The 16,572-nt window shown below is 42.7% G+C and overlaps 1 protein-coding gene across 1 annotated transcript in view; it reads right to left on the bottom strand.

The window, feature by feature from the left end:
* Positions 1-887: 887 nt before the first annotated feature.
* Positions 888-16,572, bottom strand: part of ARF4 (ARF GTPase 4) — a 46,466-nt gene continuing 30,781 nt past the window's right edge. The window contains exons 5-6 of the mRNA XM_086939112.1: positions 4,604-4,729; positions 888-1,986 (exon numbers count right to left, since the gene is read on the bottom strand). Coding sequence (XP_086795238.1) covers positions 1,900-1,986; positions 4,604-4,729 — 213 coding nt within the window. The 3' untranslated portion in view covers positions 888-1,899. The remainder of the gene's footprint in view (positions 1,987-4,603; positions 4,730-16,572) is intronic.

Below are 16,572 nucleotides of genomic sequence, written 5' to 3'. Positions count from 1 at the left end.
TTAACAGTTTACCCCCCTATACAAGGGCCGAATCGAGACTAGCACTTTTTTTTTCTTTATAGTGTGGGGCTTTAGAATCTCACCACTTGTTATACATTATATTTGTAATTACTTCTTTAACTGATGTGCCATTGTAGTGCCGATTGTGTTCTGCTCTGGAGAGTGCATTCCACGTGGATGTCACTTTTCCTACATGCCAAGTCTGTCTCCTTCAAGTACCTTCTCGTGAAATTCAGTGACAGTCAGTGTCCACGATCTACCACATATGATTAGTGTCCATATTTCCTGTGACCTCACTTCCAGCAGTGTCTCCTACTGTTCGCCCTGTTGACGCTCTGGGTTTGTCCAGCATCTTCTTGCTTCTCCAGTAAACATGTCAACAAGTGTTTGATATCCAGACTTATTTTAATCGCCTGAATAGATTCTGATTCATCAGATTCAACAATAGTCCTTTTTTTCCTTGTGCCTTTCCAGGTTCAACCTATCTGTGTTTTCGCTTGTGTGAGTGTGGTGCTGTGGAGTACCTTGGCGGCCTAAGAGCTGGTAATACCGCTGGACAGAAATGTAGTAAACTGGCAGTTGGCTGCTAGGATTCACAACAAATTCACAAAAAAAGGTAGGCAACTCCTCTCCATGCCAATAAAGAGGAAGAAGTGAAACAGTAATTACCCTGATTTAGTGTGCCCTGAATCAACGTGTGCCTGTTCTGGCAGGAATGTGTATATTTATTTAGGTTGTTTGTACAGCACTGAACATCACCTGGTGGTTATTTCAGTGTTTTAAATAGAAGGGTGTTTCAAATAGAATTTTAAACTCAGCGACTTGTCTTCAGAACTCACAACAATCAAAGTAAACTTCTGAGCTATTAAACACACATACATAAGATGTCCACATTTTACATTTTATTAGGAATTACATTTTCAAGTGGGTTATGGAGGAGATTCTGTTTTTAAATTTGGTGATTTTTCAAAAGTCTTTAGCAATTAAGATATAGGTTTATCAACAAACAATCAAACTTATGATAGGATCGGCTCAAACAGTCAAATTGATATCAAAAAGTTCACATGCAACATTAACAAAAAAAAGTACAATATGAAAGACAACCTCAATATGAGCTCTCTGAAGCCAGCACTGATCTGTTTTCATTCATCAAATCCAATATAATGGAATGCTGGACTAACAAAAGGAGTGGCGAATAAAAACGTTCCTCAGTGCATTTCATGTAAATAGTGTTTTGGAAAAAGGAGTGGAATGCAATGAGCAACATTCCATTTCTTTTTGCGGCAAAGAGTTAAATAAATAGAAAAGGAATGCAAAATTTTAGCAGATAGTAATGACAGGCTGTCAGGAAACTAAAATTGCAAGGAGTAATACATCTAAAAAAAGTTTATTGGGGTTCTTGGTCCAAAAACATTTGGTTTTAAACTTTATTTTAGAAGAGGGTAACAACCTGGGTTGATAAAACATCATGTGGTCTCTTCGAAGAAGTAGCGGGACAAGCACAAAAAGGCTATCAGAGAGAACTCCAATGGCATGAAAGATTAATCCAGAAAACCAGTAAGAAACAACCAGCTACAAAATATATATGCTGACAAGTGTGAGTGTAGGGATACTGAGTGAGTGCATTGCAGATCAACTGCTGCATCAAGGTTTTTGGCATGGGGGAAATCATAAACTTAAAACATACCCCAAATTTAAGGTAAATTGATTTTACCCATTGCATATTACTACAGCGGAAATATGCAAATCAGTAAACACTTGGCAACGTAATAGTTTCAAACACTGCTGTCAAAACCACCTCCAGATTCAAACTGAGATGCACGTTGGTTGGTAGCAACAAGTCAAAAATTCAAGTCCATTCAAAGAGGTCCTTGGTTAAATAAAGGTATACAGTTTGATTTAGCGCTTTGAGAGCTCGTTTGACAACCAGTCTAGTCCTTCATACAGACCAGTTCCTTGTGTTGCGCAGGTAGCTTGCACATACCACTGTAAAATGTAAAACAAATATTTTAGCACAATTTATTTTGAAACCACCGCAATTTTCAAAAGTGATATTACTATAAACTATGACAAATAAAAAACAAAACATGCCAACATAGCTTTGGTTTAGATTTCTTATCAGAGGTTCTGTAAACCAGCCTACATACTTCAGTTGAAAACAACAAGCTGATCAATTAAGGTATCATAATAAAAAGACAATTTTCTATCATTACCCAAGTTGGGTGTTCACAAACTGTAGGCCAGACGCGAATCAATAGAAAGCTGAATTGACACATTTTCAGTTTGTGCTTCAAAGTAAGTCATAAACAAAAAAAGACGTTTAAATTGATTTTAAAGATGTCTTGCTTAAACAGCTGTGGCGGCAATCACAGAAAGAATGTTTAAATGCATTTATAAGGTGTACATTTGCAAATATTTAAATTAAACTGCTAAAATGCAGGGTAGGGTATGGGAAAGCCACTTTAAATTCAAATATGGCTTTGCTGAATCACTTTTTTTCAGGAAAATAATTTTTAGTTAATATACTTAGCGGAGTGTCTTATTTGTCTAACATCCTACACCAGCTAGAATCTTGCAGTATAAACCTTGGCTAATTCGCATACAAAACCCACCTACTACCAACAATAAGACTGATGGCTTTGTCACATCCAAGAGTAGTACTTGTTCTTCCACCTCTATTAATTCGTGGCCATCCCAAATTAAAGTCTATTTCAGAAAAAACGAAATTTCAAAACAGCTGAAAAATGTTTCGGAACAGGATTTTTAAAACACTACTTGGTTTGATTCTTCTCTCTGACCCTGGTACGATCCATCCCCGAAGATTATATAGTACATAACACAAGGAACGTCCTGCACATAGGCACTCTAGGAGACTGCTTTATATCATACATTCGTGAGGAATGAGATTTTAAATGTAGGAAAACCCAGGTATTTGCGCAAACCACACACACAGCATTGTAGTCATGCACTAAGCAGAACTGTGTAATTAAAAAGAAAAGAATCCCATGTCTCACCACTATTAGACTGTTCGTTTATGGGCAACCCAAGCTTCCTTCTTGACACGCAAGTCATGAATTGCTATTTAAATGAGCTTTTCTTCTTCCTTGGTTTCACTATGCTCAACTGTATGCACTTACCTAAAAATTAGTGGGAGCCCTACCATTTAGATGTATGCCTGTTACACAATATGTCCTAGCCACCAACGATTATACTTGGGGCGCAAAATTCCCATTTGCAATGTGGCTCACCTTTAGTAAGGTGCGCCAGGTGCAAACAGAAACACTGTGCTGCATTACATAATTTATGCTGCCCTGAGGGCAGCTGCAGATATGCACCTGCGCTCAGGGTGGCACATTAGCAGGAACCAACCCTTAAATTAGAACAGACACTATCTATATTGCAGAAGGGGTCGCACAGACACTATCTATATTGCAGAAGGGGTCGCACAGGCCCCTGCGGCCTCTTCTGTAGTACTACAGTGCTAAGAGGGCTGATGAGGAGTGCTACCCCGAAACCAGTCCCAGGATGCTTGTTTCTGGTTCAGGGAAGACCTGGTATGGCAGTTCGGGCTGGACTGTTCCCATGAGGCACAGGGTCAAGACTGATTTCAATATAGCTGGGTCTGAGCTGAGGTGGCGAAGTGAGCTAAAGAACGATGATGGATTCACCCTGATCTGTGACTGGGGGTGAGAGTCAGAAAAGTTTCAGCGCTCCGTCAATCATTCCTTCCGTTTGCTTTGCTCCCCCTACGTTGGCAGGGTATGCCTAGACGTGGGTCCCTTGCTCACTGCCACTGAATTCAAGCTAGCCTGGCTGAAGAGGGCTGTTACCCCAAAACCGGTCCCAGGATGCTTGTTTCCGGTTCAGGGAAGATCTGGTATGGCAGTTCAGGCTTTACTGTTCCCATGAGGCACAAGATCAAGACTGGTTTGCAAATAGCGGAGTCTGAACTGAGTTGGTAAAGTGAGCTAAAGATCGTGGATGGATTCAACCCAGATCTATGACTGGGAGTGAGTGTCTGAAAAGTTTCAGCACTCCGCCCATCATCTCCTTGTGTTTGCAAGCCTGTTATCCAGGGCACACTGCATGTACTACAACCCATGGCCTATAAACAAAAACATGCTACTTTAAAGATTTCATAGGTGGTACATTTATTTTTCCAAACCATTAGGATTTTCAAATAGCTCCTGAATAAAAAGGCTCAAACATTAACTTATTCCAATGATTCATTCAGAACACTAAGCACTCTCCTAACCCATGCCTCCCCTACCACTCTCGTGGCTGCCAGACAGGAACAAGATAAATATATCCGTTGGTCAAGTGGAAACAGGCTCCCCAGGTCAAGTGAGCTTGGTCACTGGATGAACAAAAAGCATGCGTTTGAAAGTTCCATTATTCTTTTGTGGAACACAGTTTATTTGTGCGTTTTAGTGAGGTCAGTCAAGTGAGAGGTGAAAAGTTCCTTTTTTTTTATAGTTGATTCAAATAATCATAGGCGCGCCCAAAGAAACAAACAAAGCTGAAGCAGAGTTTGGAATTGGCTAAAAAGGCATAGTACTAAATGATGAAACAGGAAAGTAATGCTATAGAAATAAATACTTACAGTTCTGTTGCGTAGAGTCTGAAGTGTTAATTTATCAGTCATTTCACTAATAGCCATAGCATTTGGCAAATCTTGTTTGTTGGCAAACACCAGAAGCGCTGCATCTCTTAACTCATCTTCCTGAAGCTATTCAAACAAAAGGAAAAAAATGGTTTCTTTTCACAATGGCAATCCACCAATTAAAAACAGTCAATCATAAAATTGATCAATTGTGAAAATTTGTAATATATGGCGTCTTAAACCGGTTGAGCACTAGAGTTATTTTTAAAATTAACCAGTCACCTTAAGTTTGATCATTTAAGAAATAAACTCCTCACTTCTTAATCTTTCATAAGCACAGCAACACTTGGCAATGGCAGGTTACCACATCCTTTTTAAAGCACTGCCACATGCAGCAAATCTGTACTTCGTTTCTTAATATCAAGAATAACAAGAAAAGATCATTAACCTCAAGTTACTCATTCTGATGTTTAAATTATATGGTGCTTTCACCAGTTAACTGATCTTGTTGGACTTGCCCCTCGACAGGGTCATCCCCCAGACTTTTTGCCTTCGCCCTCCTATTTTCTCAACCCATTTTTGTTGGCTCTTAGAGCACAGGCAAGCAATTGAGCACTGGTTAGCAGCAGAGAAATGTGCAGAGTCCTCTCCTTTAAACATGGTAACATTGGCTTGCATCCAATTGGCACATCTAATTTACTTACAAATCTAGTAAGTGGCACCTGCACTCAGAGTCTGTCAATTAAAAGCTACTAGTGCATCTGCAGCACTCATTGTGCCACCCACTTTAGTAGCCGTTTAAACTTGTTTCGGACCTGCCATTGTAGCCAGTGTGTGCAATTTTACACTGACATTTTGACCTGGACAAATAAACCATTTGCCAGCCCTAAGCCTCCCTTTTGCATACATATAAGTTAACCCTAGGGGAGGCACTACACAGCCCACATGGAATGGTGCCTTGTATTTAAAATAAAAAAAAAACTGGGCACGTACTTTTAAGTTTTACATGTCCTGGTAGTGAAAAACTCCCAAAATGTTGTTTTCACTACTGTGGGGCCTACCTATTCCATAAGAAAACATTGGGTTACCGTATTACATTTAATAAGTGACAACTTCAGATTGGGAGTCGGTTGGCTTATCAGTTTTGGTCTGTAAAGAATTGTCGTTTAAAACCCTCTGTAATAATAAAGTCAGATTTTATGTTACAATTCTGAAAATGCCAAATTTAGAAACTTTGTATTTTCTTGTCCTAACCATTTGATGCCTACAGCCTGTATCCTAGGTCACACAACTTGATGTAGCTGGAAGTTGGTCTTTGTCTATTACTCCTAGACAGTGAGACAAAGGGGAGGGGGGGACAGGTGTTGGGAGGATGGGCCATCTCTGACTTGAAAGGTGGGAGGATATGTCACCAACCACACTTGCACATCATAAAGAGACTGCCTTAGCACACTCACAAAGGGTTTCAAACAACTCTTTTGAGACCCCAGACTAGCTGGGGCTAGGGCAGGGAAGAAAAAAATTTCAAATACTTCTGGGGGTTGAACCCTCTAGAAACTGCTTTCACATCAGAGCAGTGCTACGCAAACAAATGATGGACGGAATGCTGAACAAATCATACATTCACCCCCAGTCAAGCGATCTGGGTTAAATCCATAGTTCTTTTGCTCACCGTGCCACCCCAGTTTAGACCCAGCCATATGCAAATAGAGCCTGTGCCTCATGGGAACAGTCCAGACCAAACTGCTAAGCCAGGATCAAAAAGCTACTTTAGTTAGGTGACAAGCTAATTTGCAGACTTGGGTTGCCTGACCAAACTGGACCCTCTGCAGCCCAAGGGGACATCCTGCCCAAACTCTCTGCGTGCCAGGAGGCACATTCGCAGCCTGTCATTAGCTGAAGGAGCGGGCCTCCTCCTCCGACCAGTGCTTTTGCATACCCGCAGTGTGGGACAAGCTAATTTGCATTGCAGACTTAGGGTGTCTGACCCGACTGGACCTCTGTGGCCTCAGGGAACTTTATCCCCCAACTCAATTCAGATGGCGCCAGCGCAGCCAGTCATCAGCTGAGGGGCTGGGGTCTCCTCCTCCAACCAGCGCAGACAAGGGCTTTTGCATATTCACAGCATCCAGGCAAAGGGCGGGCCGGTTCTGCGCCCATCAGAGGCAGGGTAGGGTAGAGTCACCCCACCCCCCCCCCGCTCCAAAAAAAGTCCTGTATTTATGTCTGATAAACCTTTCCTCTCTGGCCCCGGTCTTCATACTGGTCTTGTTTCCCGCCGCACCTGCCTGTTTGATCATTTGTTTGCCGGCCTGTGTCCTGATCACGCAAGTATGATCTTTCAAGCCTTTTTCTTAAAGATAAGGTCAAATGAAAAGCACAAGACAATTCCTTGGGGACTGGGAAGAGGCCTACATTCTTGCTTATTAGCCAGTCTCCAACAGATTTGAAACCCTGGAGGGGATAGACTGAATACCTAGTATTATATGTAGAGTGCAGCGAGAATAAAAAAAAAAGAAAAATCTATGGAAATCGACATGGGAGGCAGCCCATCAGATCCCAATATCAGTGACCAGTTGGGATTCCTATCAAGGAACATAACATGGTTAGATTCTAAGATTAGGGACCCAAATTTGCTACATTTTATTAAATCCTACCAAGTCTTGGCTTTCCAAAAACCATGCATGGTCCCTTAATATCACTCCTCCTTTAGATAATTTCGTTCACTTCTTTTGGTCAGTAATACCTTCTCCCGATGGGCGAGCCAAGGCGCAACAAAAGCACAGATGGAATGTCCCAGGACAATGACTTAGAATAACCATGTCTTCAGATTTTTGCGGAAGGTGAAGAATTACTTGGTTTCTGAGAGCGTCTGGAAGAGCATTCTACAATTTAGGGCCTAAGTAGGGAAAGGAACGGCCTACTACACGAGTTAGGCAGAAACTTAGTACAATGAACAAAGTTTGATTCGAGGATCTCAAGGACAGAGTGGGCTGATGGGGAGTACCAGTTTCTGGATGTGACATGGTGCCATGCCAAATTTGGCCGTAAACATGCAGCACAGTGCTTTGAACTTGATATGCTTGGAAATCTAAAGCCAATGCAATTGCTGAAGCAGATGAGAGACTGAGGAATATTTGGTAAGTGAAAGAGCAGCCTAGCAGCAGCATTTTGATCAATTTGTAAGCATTGGACAGAAGTCTTGTCCGCACCCCTGTACAGCACATTGCCATAATCCAATCTGGATATGACCAGAGTCTGAATTACAGTCCTTTGGACCGCTAGGGGAATTTGGCTATCTAGCATTAACCTGTAAGGCTAACAAGGTGGAGACAGACTGCCCTTATGTAAGGGCCTCCCTACTTACTTTTCCTGACAAGTCGCTGGTGCCAATTGTGAATGTTTGCAAGCCTAATGGTTGCCCCCTCATTCTGAAGCTAGTCTTAATAAGGGTATAGTCATAGAGAAATGTAAGAACTCTTTGGCCCCTGGTGGAGCTGCTTCAGCAAGAAGGGTGTCGGACAAAGGTCATGGGTGACTTTAATATACCTCCCCACCCAGAGCCTTGCTTTGCCTTTCAGGATCCTTTGGCCTCATTTTGAACACTCTTCTAAAGGAGAGCAGTTAAAATTGTCTGATCTACTCCCAGAACCGGATTATCCAGAGTGTCCAGGCAGCTCCCACGTATGTCAGCAGAGGTGCTGAATCAATTGTAGATCATATCCTGATCTCAAAGTCAGTTCTAGTTCCTTTGGCGATTACCAGATCAAATGGACAGGGTGAAGCAATCCTAATCCTTTAAGTCTGGTACTAAAATATGAGAGTCAGGGTTCTTTCTCACCTACTCCTTGTTTGCAACACATGGCACCCACGGACCAAGGTAGACGTTAAAGGTGGTCTAAAATCTACCCAGAGGGACTCTGTGGGGATTCTTTTTAGCCAGTATAGCCAAGAGGTTTAATGTTGTCTTGATCTGGATTTTTGTCCCAAGAATGTTCTTATCGCGTTCTTGGTTATTTGATCAGGGGTTAAGTCTGCCCTAGTTGCCTGTAGTCGTAGCCCCCTATGCCTTTATTAGACCTCAGTGGTTTAACGAGGCATACTCAAAAGCCCCTTGTAAACTGAAAAAAGCTCTTATCCACTGCCTGAGGGTTATGTCGGAGATGCAGAGTTCTAGATCAAACTAAGTTGGTATTGAAGGAGGGAAAAACTCCCTTAAGGTCGACATTTGGGATCAGTTAGTATGCACTAGCGATTCTAATGACCATGCAGCATCCTGGAGAGCTGTAAATCACCCCTTCCTGACTGAGTATACCATGTCCAGCTTGGCCACCCCCAAACCGGAAGCTAACTAGTTCAACAATTCCTCTGATATCTAGTCTTTCACTGACTGTAATGAGTCAAGTCAAGTCAAAGATCTTTATTCGGATTTAAAAAACATCCATGAAAGTGCTTGTAAATCACAACATCAACCATGAAACACAGTAAAAACATTAACAAATTGATAAAAAATGACGCGATTAGCCTTCATTACATGTTACATATAAATACACATTACATAAAGCACAAATATCAGACAAAAATGGTATTTACACAAAGTATACAATGCTTAAAATTGAATACGCAAAAGTGCAGGGTCAGGGACTATAATATGTACAGGAAAACAGCCACTAGTGCAAATGAGCAATGTGCAAACTAAGCAGGGAATAGTGCAAAACATATCAGGCCATATTCAATGATGCTCGTGATCGAACAGCAGCTTTAAGAAAGCAACTGACCCTGAAGATTACTTCATCAGAGCTTAGCATCAGTAAGTCTTCAAAAGCTAAATTGAAATTCGTCCGGCAAGTCTTTTGAAAGTATGGGATTAAATAATGTTTGGTATATTTTACATAAAATCCACAAAATAACGTAAAATGTAAAAGACTTTGTTTCCTACCTCGGTTACAAGGGCAGTTTAGATTTTCCAAATTTTTGTTAAAACCCAGCGGGAAGCATAAGAGGTTTTTAATGCTCCAGTCTCTGAACCGGAACAGCAAGTTCCTATTCCATTTGCCCATCTTTTTACACATGTAGTCTTGAGGCATGTGATGCGGCCTGTCACATAGTGACAAAAGAGGTAAGTACCTTATGATGGCCGGTTTTGCCAATTCACTCTTTTTCCTCTCATTACTGTAGAGATCATAGAAGGCCCTTTTTACTAAGTTCTTGTGTGAGCGCTCGATGGTATGGGGAGATGTAAATAAATTCCCCTGCTCCACGCTAGCTAGGCTTCTCTCCACGGCCCTGAGCCATGGTATATAATTGGCCCGGTCACTTTCTAAACAATCCGAGATAATATCACGAGTCAGAGAAGCCACTGGATTCAGCCATATTTTCAACCAGAACAGTGCAGGCCTAGATCTTATAAAATCCTCTGTATAGGGGAGATTCAATTCCATGTGGCACACAAAAGTTGGTGCAGAAATTACTCCCCCTAAAACCTTCCTACAAAATCTGTTCTCCTCGACCTGTATATTAGTACAGTTTGAATATCCCCACACCTCAGCACCATAGGTTCCTATGGGTAAACATTGGGTCTTATAGATTTGTAGTAATGGTATAATGATCTCTGCATGTTTAGGTTGGCGTAGGGAGGTTATAGAATTAATAGCTTTGCCCAGTTTATTCCTCCCCTGGGCAACATGAGGTTGCCAAGATCCAGAATCAGAGAACAACAGGCCTAGGTATGGGAAAGTGCAAGTGCTTTTTAAGACGTTATTCCCTGACCAAATTTGATTAATTTTGTGTTTTTTGGGGCCGCAGGACATTATGAATATTTTATTAAAATATTCGTACGAAGGCCAAGGTCTGCCATGTACGTGCCAAATCCTGATATTAAAGTGCGCAGTGCATTGGGTGTGCGGCCCATGAGGACCGCGTCATCCGCATAAAGAAGGGCGGGAAGTGGTTTACCATTTACGTGCGGGACATCACTTGTTAGCTTACACACAAAACTACTTAATTCATTTATATACAGGATAAAAAGCAAGGGGGCCAGGACACAGCCCTGTCTGACCCCCCTGCCAATTAAAATATCACTGGAGACTTCACCATCATTATTCAATCGAACTCGGGCTCTCAAGTCACTGTGCAAATGGGCCAAACAATAAACCAAGGGATCGTCTAAACCATAATTCAACAAAACTGACCATAAGCGAGAACGATTAACAAAATCAAAGGCAGAACTTAAATCCATAAAACCTAGGTACAAGGGGGATTTTTTGGCGATGTTATATTTGGCCATTAGTAAATTTAAGTTTAGACATTGCTCCACAGTTCCCACACTGCTTCTAAGACCTAATTGACATGGATGTAAAATTGCATTATCCTCTGCCCAGGTTCTGATCCTGCTGAAGACGACCCTACCTAAAATCTTCAGGGTGCTATCTATTAAAGATATCGGGCGATAGCAGCCGGGGTCCAATCTATTGCCTTTTTTAAAAATAGGCACGATAATGCTATTTGACCATGTTACTGGGACTGGGGTGTGTGATATATTATTAAAGATGTTACACAATAAAGGTGCCCAGAAGTCAGGTTCAGATTTAATTTGGTCGATAGATAAACCGTCAGGCCCTGGAGCTTTATTCCCCCGCTTTCTGAAATGGTGTCTTCCACCTCCGTTATGGTGATATTCAATGGAGTTAAAGGGTAGGCGGTACCCGTAGAATTAGGAGGCACCTCATAGATTTTGGAAAAGTGGTCCACCCACACATCCCCAGATATATTACAATTTATGGGCGTGATATTCGATCCCATTGATCTTAAGTTTTTAACCTCGCTCCAGAACACGGTAGTGTCTCTCAACGACGCTGTGCGAACAAGGGAGTCCCAGTGATCTTTTAATAACTCCTCTGATCCTATTTTTAGAGTACGCTTATAACTAGACCTCAATCTCCTAACCAAGGACTGGTCCCGTGGATCTGCTGTGAGGGCAGCCCTGAGTTCCCGGTTGGCTTTCGAACATGAGGTATCGAACCACCTTGGGTTTTTGTAGCTACTAGATAGGGCTGGTTTGGAAATCTCCTTTTTTACGGCCTTACAAAGACCTGAGAAAGCCTCAATGATGGCATGTTCAGGGTTATCAGTGGATAGACAAACAGACACTAATATGGGGTATTTTTTGATTATACGAGTTAAGACCCCTTGTTATCTATCCCCCTCCAGATCACCCTCAGATTGTCTGTGGAAGCCACCAAATTTTTTGCCCCAATTGCTCTGTGCTTCCCCTGTTTTTTAATAGATTTAAGATTAATTAAAATCGGATAATGGTCACTACATGGAGCACTGATGACCCCGGTCTTTAGTAAAAGGTCCCCTAACAAAGAGGATAGAAATACATAGTCTATTGTAGTTGAACTCCCACGGCCTACATAAGTGGCTACAGGCCCTTTGTTCACAGTCGTATTTGCCCTCTCCATAGCATTAACTAGGTCTCGTGTGGCTAAATAATTGAGCAATTCTTCTCCTCTTTTACAGCTAGGAGTTCTAGGGTGAATGTGTGCATTAAAATCACCTCCTATGCAGATACCATCAAATTTACCATATTTTTGGCCATCAGCAATTTCATCAATAAAATCAAATAATCTTATAAAATTAACATTAGGCCGAGTTGTGAAATCATTATTATAAAAGTTGATTAGACATAGCTTTATACTGCTGGTGTACATCATTGCTTGGAAAGATTTATTGTTGGTTACCATTATTTCAGTTTTAACTCCGGACACTATCTTGACCCTGATAGATAAACCCCCGCTAGGTCTGCCCATGGCCGGAATAGGTACAATTTGATTGAAACAACTGTATCCTTCTTGGAGCAGGGGGCTGGTGCACAAAGTTTCCTGTAGCATTAGGACGTCGAACTTGGTAACCAAATCCATCCATTCCCTAATTTCCATTTTTGCATTGAGACCCGATATGTTCCAGCTCAAAACGGTTAGGTGGTCAGATGTTGTGTGTGTGGTGGTGCCCTGGGAAGATGTTCAATAATTAAATGGTGACGCAAGCACTATAGACCCAATAGGTACCATTACATCAGTGCAGATTGATAGTTCTTCCACACAAACAGTCACATTTGGCTGGTCACTGACAGTTATATCAGGGGGTGTATTTGGTGGTGGTGGTCAGTCCAAGGTGCCCAGCTCAGATAGTGCGCTATATCTATTAAATAATGGATATGGAGGTGGGGTTTGGCTAAGTACTCTCTGGGGGGGGGGGGCCTATAGAAGTAGCCCAATGGTAGAGAGGTTATGACGGTTGATGGGCCAGGGTAAATGTTATTATTGCTAAGTATATATTTAGCTGTGCCAGGGTGCCTGAAATTAATAACGATGCAATCACCGTAGATGTTCTTAAATAAGGGACCAACCCAGCTTACTCGACGTGCTGACAGAATTTCTTTCGAGATGTCGTGACCTACCCCTTTATGTTTGCACAGCCTGTCAATGCATTTGTTATTCAGCTGGACCCAGGACTCTCCTTGACCCTCCTTAAGTGGTGGTACGCCTGCTAGGATTAAGACATATGGACATGCGTCCGGGGGTAGGTGGAGGGCAGGGCCCTGGGATTGTGTGGGCCTAGGGGCAGCAACATGGCCCTTATTTGGGCCAGTATTAGTTGCTACTCCTGATTTAGTGGTAGTTGGAATGGGGCCCCCCCTTAGATGTGCTGCTAGTCGTACTATTAAGACTAGAGGAGCCAGCTGCTACTGCTGGCGTTTGCAGTGATTTCGTGACAATTTGAGTTTTCCCTACGTGTTACTCTTTGGTGCAGCTTTAGGTGTTGGTGTGCTGCTGCTAGCAGTATTGGGCCCACTACCCAGAATGACCTTGCTAACAGATTCCGGATCTTTCAATAGGCGATCACCCCTCATTAGATCAAGACTAATCACCCCTTTCCTTTTTGCATCTTCCTTTTTAACAAGGTTTTCTAATCTATCCAATCTTTTAAAAATAGTATTAAACTGTTTGATCATTTGACTTTCCATTTGTTTAAAAATTGTATCAACAATAGTCTCAATAAGATTCAGATTGGTCTTTGGTTGGGTAATACTTTCAATTGATGGCTCAGTCTGTGTAAAAGCAAAAGTATGTCCATCTTTTAAAGGATTCTTTAGCGATACAGGGGCCACAACGTCGAGTTGTGTTGACTCAGTGTCGGTGCCACCCTCTAACTGTTGTTTATTCCCTCTGTGCCACATACTCTGTGGAGTCGGTTGGCTCTTATTGAGAGGGGGTTGTTTCCTCTTATTTACTGATAGTTTTGAGGTACCTCTTTTTCTTTTCTCGCCTCCTGTCTTATTGCTCGTAGGCGAAGAGGCAGTTACAGTGCGTGTGACAGGATCAGGTAAGGAGTCAATGATAATTGTGGAGCAGTTACCCCCGGGCAGCGGGACCAATGGATTGACAGGTGGGGTTGATTTCAGAACTGTGACCACGGGGGAAAGCAGCAAAACATTCTCAGAATTTGTTTGTGGTGACTAAGTGTATGTTTGTAAGGCCCATTGACATTCTCCTCTCGGTGTTAGCAATTTCATTTGTTACCATATTGAAAGCATTTTCCAACATGCTTTCAAGAGAAGGCGGGAGAACAGAGGATCCCTCAGGTGCCTGTGTCAGAGTGCAAATGTTTTGTTTCCCCATTATGCTAATGACTTTGTCCAGCTCACCTTTTGTAACGACTCAGAGGGGGGGCCCGCTCGACCACTGATGACCTCTGAAGGCCTAGACGGCCCGCCCTTTGCCCGGCGCGTCCCGCACGCGTCCTCGCGGAACGAGGATGCAGGCAGTGTTTTATGCGCCTCCTGGCGCTGGATGATGAGGGGGGCGGTGTCCTGGCGTCGAGGCTGCTGGGGGTTGTTGTCCCGACCAGACGGGCAGAGCCAAGCCCGGCCAGTCGGGGAGTGCAGAGCAAGTAGCTCGGTGGAGCTAAGCCCGGCCGCCACACGGGAGCAGGAGACTGTTGAGACGCCTCATCGGAGCAAGGTAGGCTCGGCCGGCGTACAAACCCCTTCGACAGCTACCACCGAAGTCAATGACCCTAACCCCGATTTGAAGGCAGTTAGTTCCTCCTGGCCTATCATTTTCTATTGTGGAAGTTTCCAGTGCCAATAGTTGCTTGTCCTGCTATAAGGCTCCTGGACCAGATGGTGTGTCAGATGATTGCCTCAAGAGGAACGTTGCAATCTGACGGGTGAAATGTTATAGGGCAATTTCCCTCACTGACAGTACAGTTAAGGTTTTGAGTCAGGTTGTTTTAACAAGGCTGTCATTCTGGGCCAAAGAGAAAAACATTGTTGTTGATTCTCAGTACAGGTTTAGGCCCGGCCTGGGTATCATTGAACAATGTTTAAATATACACCTCCTGATCGAAAAGTATACAATGGTCAAAAAGGGTTCCCTCTTTTTGGGACTTATAGACCTCTCGTCAGCCTTTGATCGGGTGAACCTAATGTCTCTTTAGGTCCTTGAGAATATGACAAAGTCTCAACCCTGTCCATGACACGTTGTAATGGTCTGTAGCATATAAACTTTTCCAAGGAAAAAGTAACTGTTTCCCATCTTGAGGGAGGCCCAGTTTTCACAAGTCAGACCAGCAATGGTGTTCCTCTCCATGCTGGGGAGATGAATAATTATATATTTGCGGGTCATTTTCGGAGTACATCACCAAGATCCATGGGTGCTCGCCTTAGTACGCTTACATGAATTGAATTTTCTCTATTGTTGGTTTATGCAGTAACTGTGCCAGTTTTCTCTTTTCTTTTATTGTGGATTATGCACGGAGTATTATTTTATTTTATCTGCCAAGATCGATTTTTATTTTTTGTATGTGATCTTATCTGTTTAATATCTTTTATGGTTATTTAACTCAATAAAGAGCTTTTACTGCTGCTACTTTAGTTCTCAGGACCAGTTTGGGATGTGAAGGGAAGACAGACAATGCCTGCACATCGCTGACAACACTCTAGGGATTGCCACCAAAAACAATATTTATGATCAATAGCTTAAATGGCAAAAGCAAATCCTTCAAAAAAATCTTAACTCAATTGGGTGCTTGAATGGAAACTCACCCATGTCTGTCGCACAACCTTGTTAGACTTAAAAAAGATAAAACCTCCAACTTTCTAAAAGGTGTGCTTTCATAGGATCCACACACTTGTTAGCACAAAAAGCAACAAAGGTTTCACTGAACGGCGGAAATAGAACGAAGAGCTGACAGGATAACCTCAACTACCTATGACACAGTAAAAGAAGCTCAATCTTTAGGCATGAATGTGGAGGCCCAGAGATCAGACACTTGCTCTGCCTGCCTTCAATCAGCCTTATCCCCAAACAAGCGAGGCCCTTCAAATGGAATACTTTTAAGATTTGCCTGAATGTTGCCAGAAAAAAACTGTGGACCTCAAACAAGCATACCTTCTTTAAGGCCACTGAAAATACCATGGCCTTGGCCACTGAATCAACCTGAAGTCATGTTGGCCATCACTGATCACCTCTGCAAAATGATCCTTCAAATGGTTAGCTAGGCATGACACCACCATACCTGCTATGTCAGATAGTGCATGGGTGTACCTCATCGGTAGTCACATGGCATTCATTGAACTGAGAGCCAGGCTACACACCCAAAACACCTCTTTCGCCCCTCAGCCTCCGGTTTTTCTTGGACCTCCTCTCTGGGGAGCATGGTGAGAAATGCTTCTGGTTCAGCTTGGTGCACCACCAATCTTTCAGCTTATGGGTCCATTGAAAAGACATCCGAGTCTCCTGTGGCTAGCCTAGAAGGGTGGGAAATCTGTCTTGTCACAGCTGGGGCAGATATCGGCTTGACCCAGGTAGCTTTGATCGGTTGAAGCAGGACAGGGCACAGCATACTGGTCCCCTCACTGCAGTCGTAGATTTGTACAATAATTTCAGCCATCTGAATATATT

The sequence above is a fragment of the Lissotriton vulgaris genome, chromosome 9, assembly GCF_964263255.1.
Source record: "Lissotriton vulgaris chromosome 9, aLisVul1.2, whole genome shotgun sequence".
Taxonomy (NCBI): Eukaryota; Metazoa; Chordata; class Amphibia; order Caudata; family Salamandridae; genus Lissotriton; species Lissotriton vulgaris.
The sequence above is the reverse complement of the archived record's forward strand: the minus strand, read 5'-3'. Positions and strand labels throughout refer to the sequence as shown.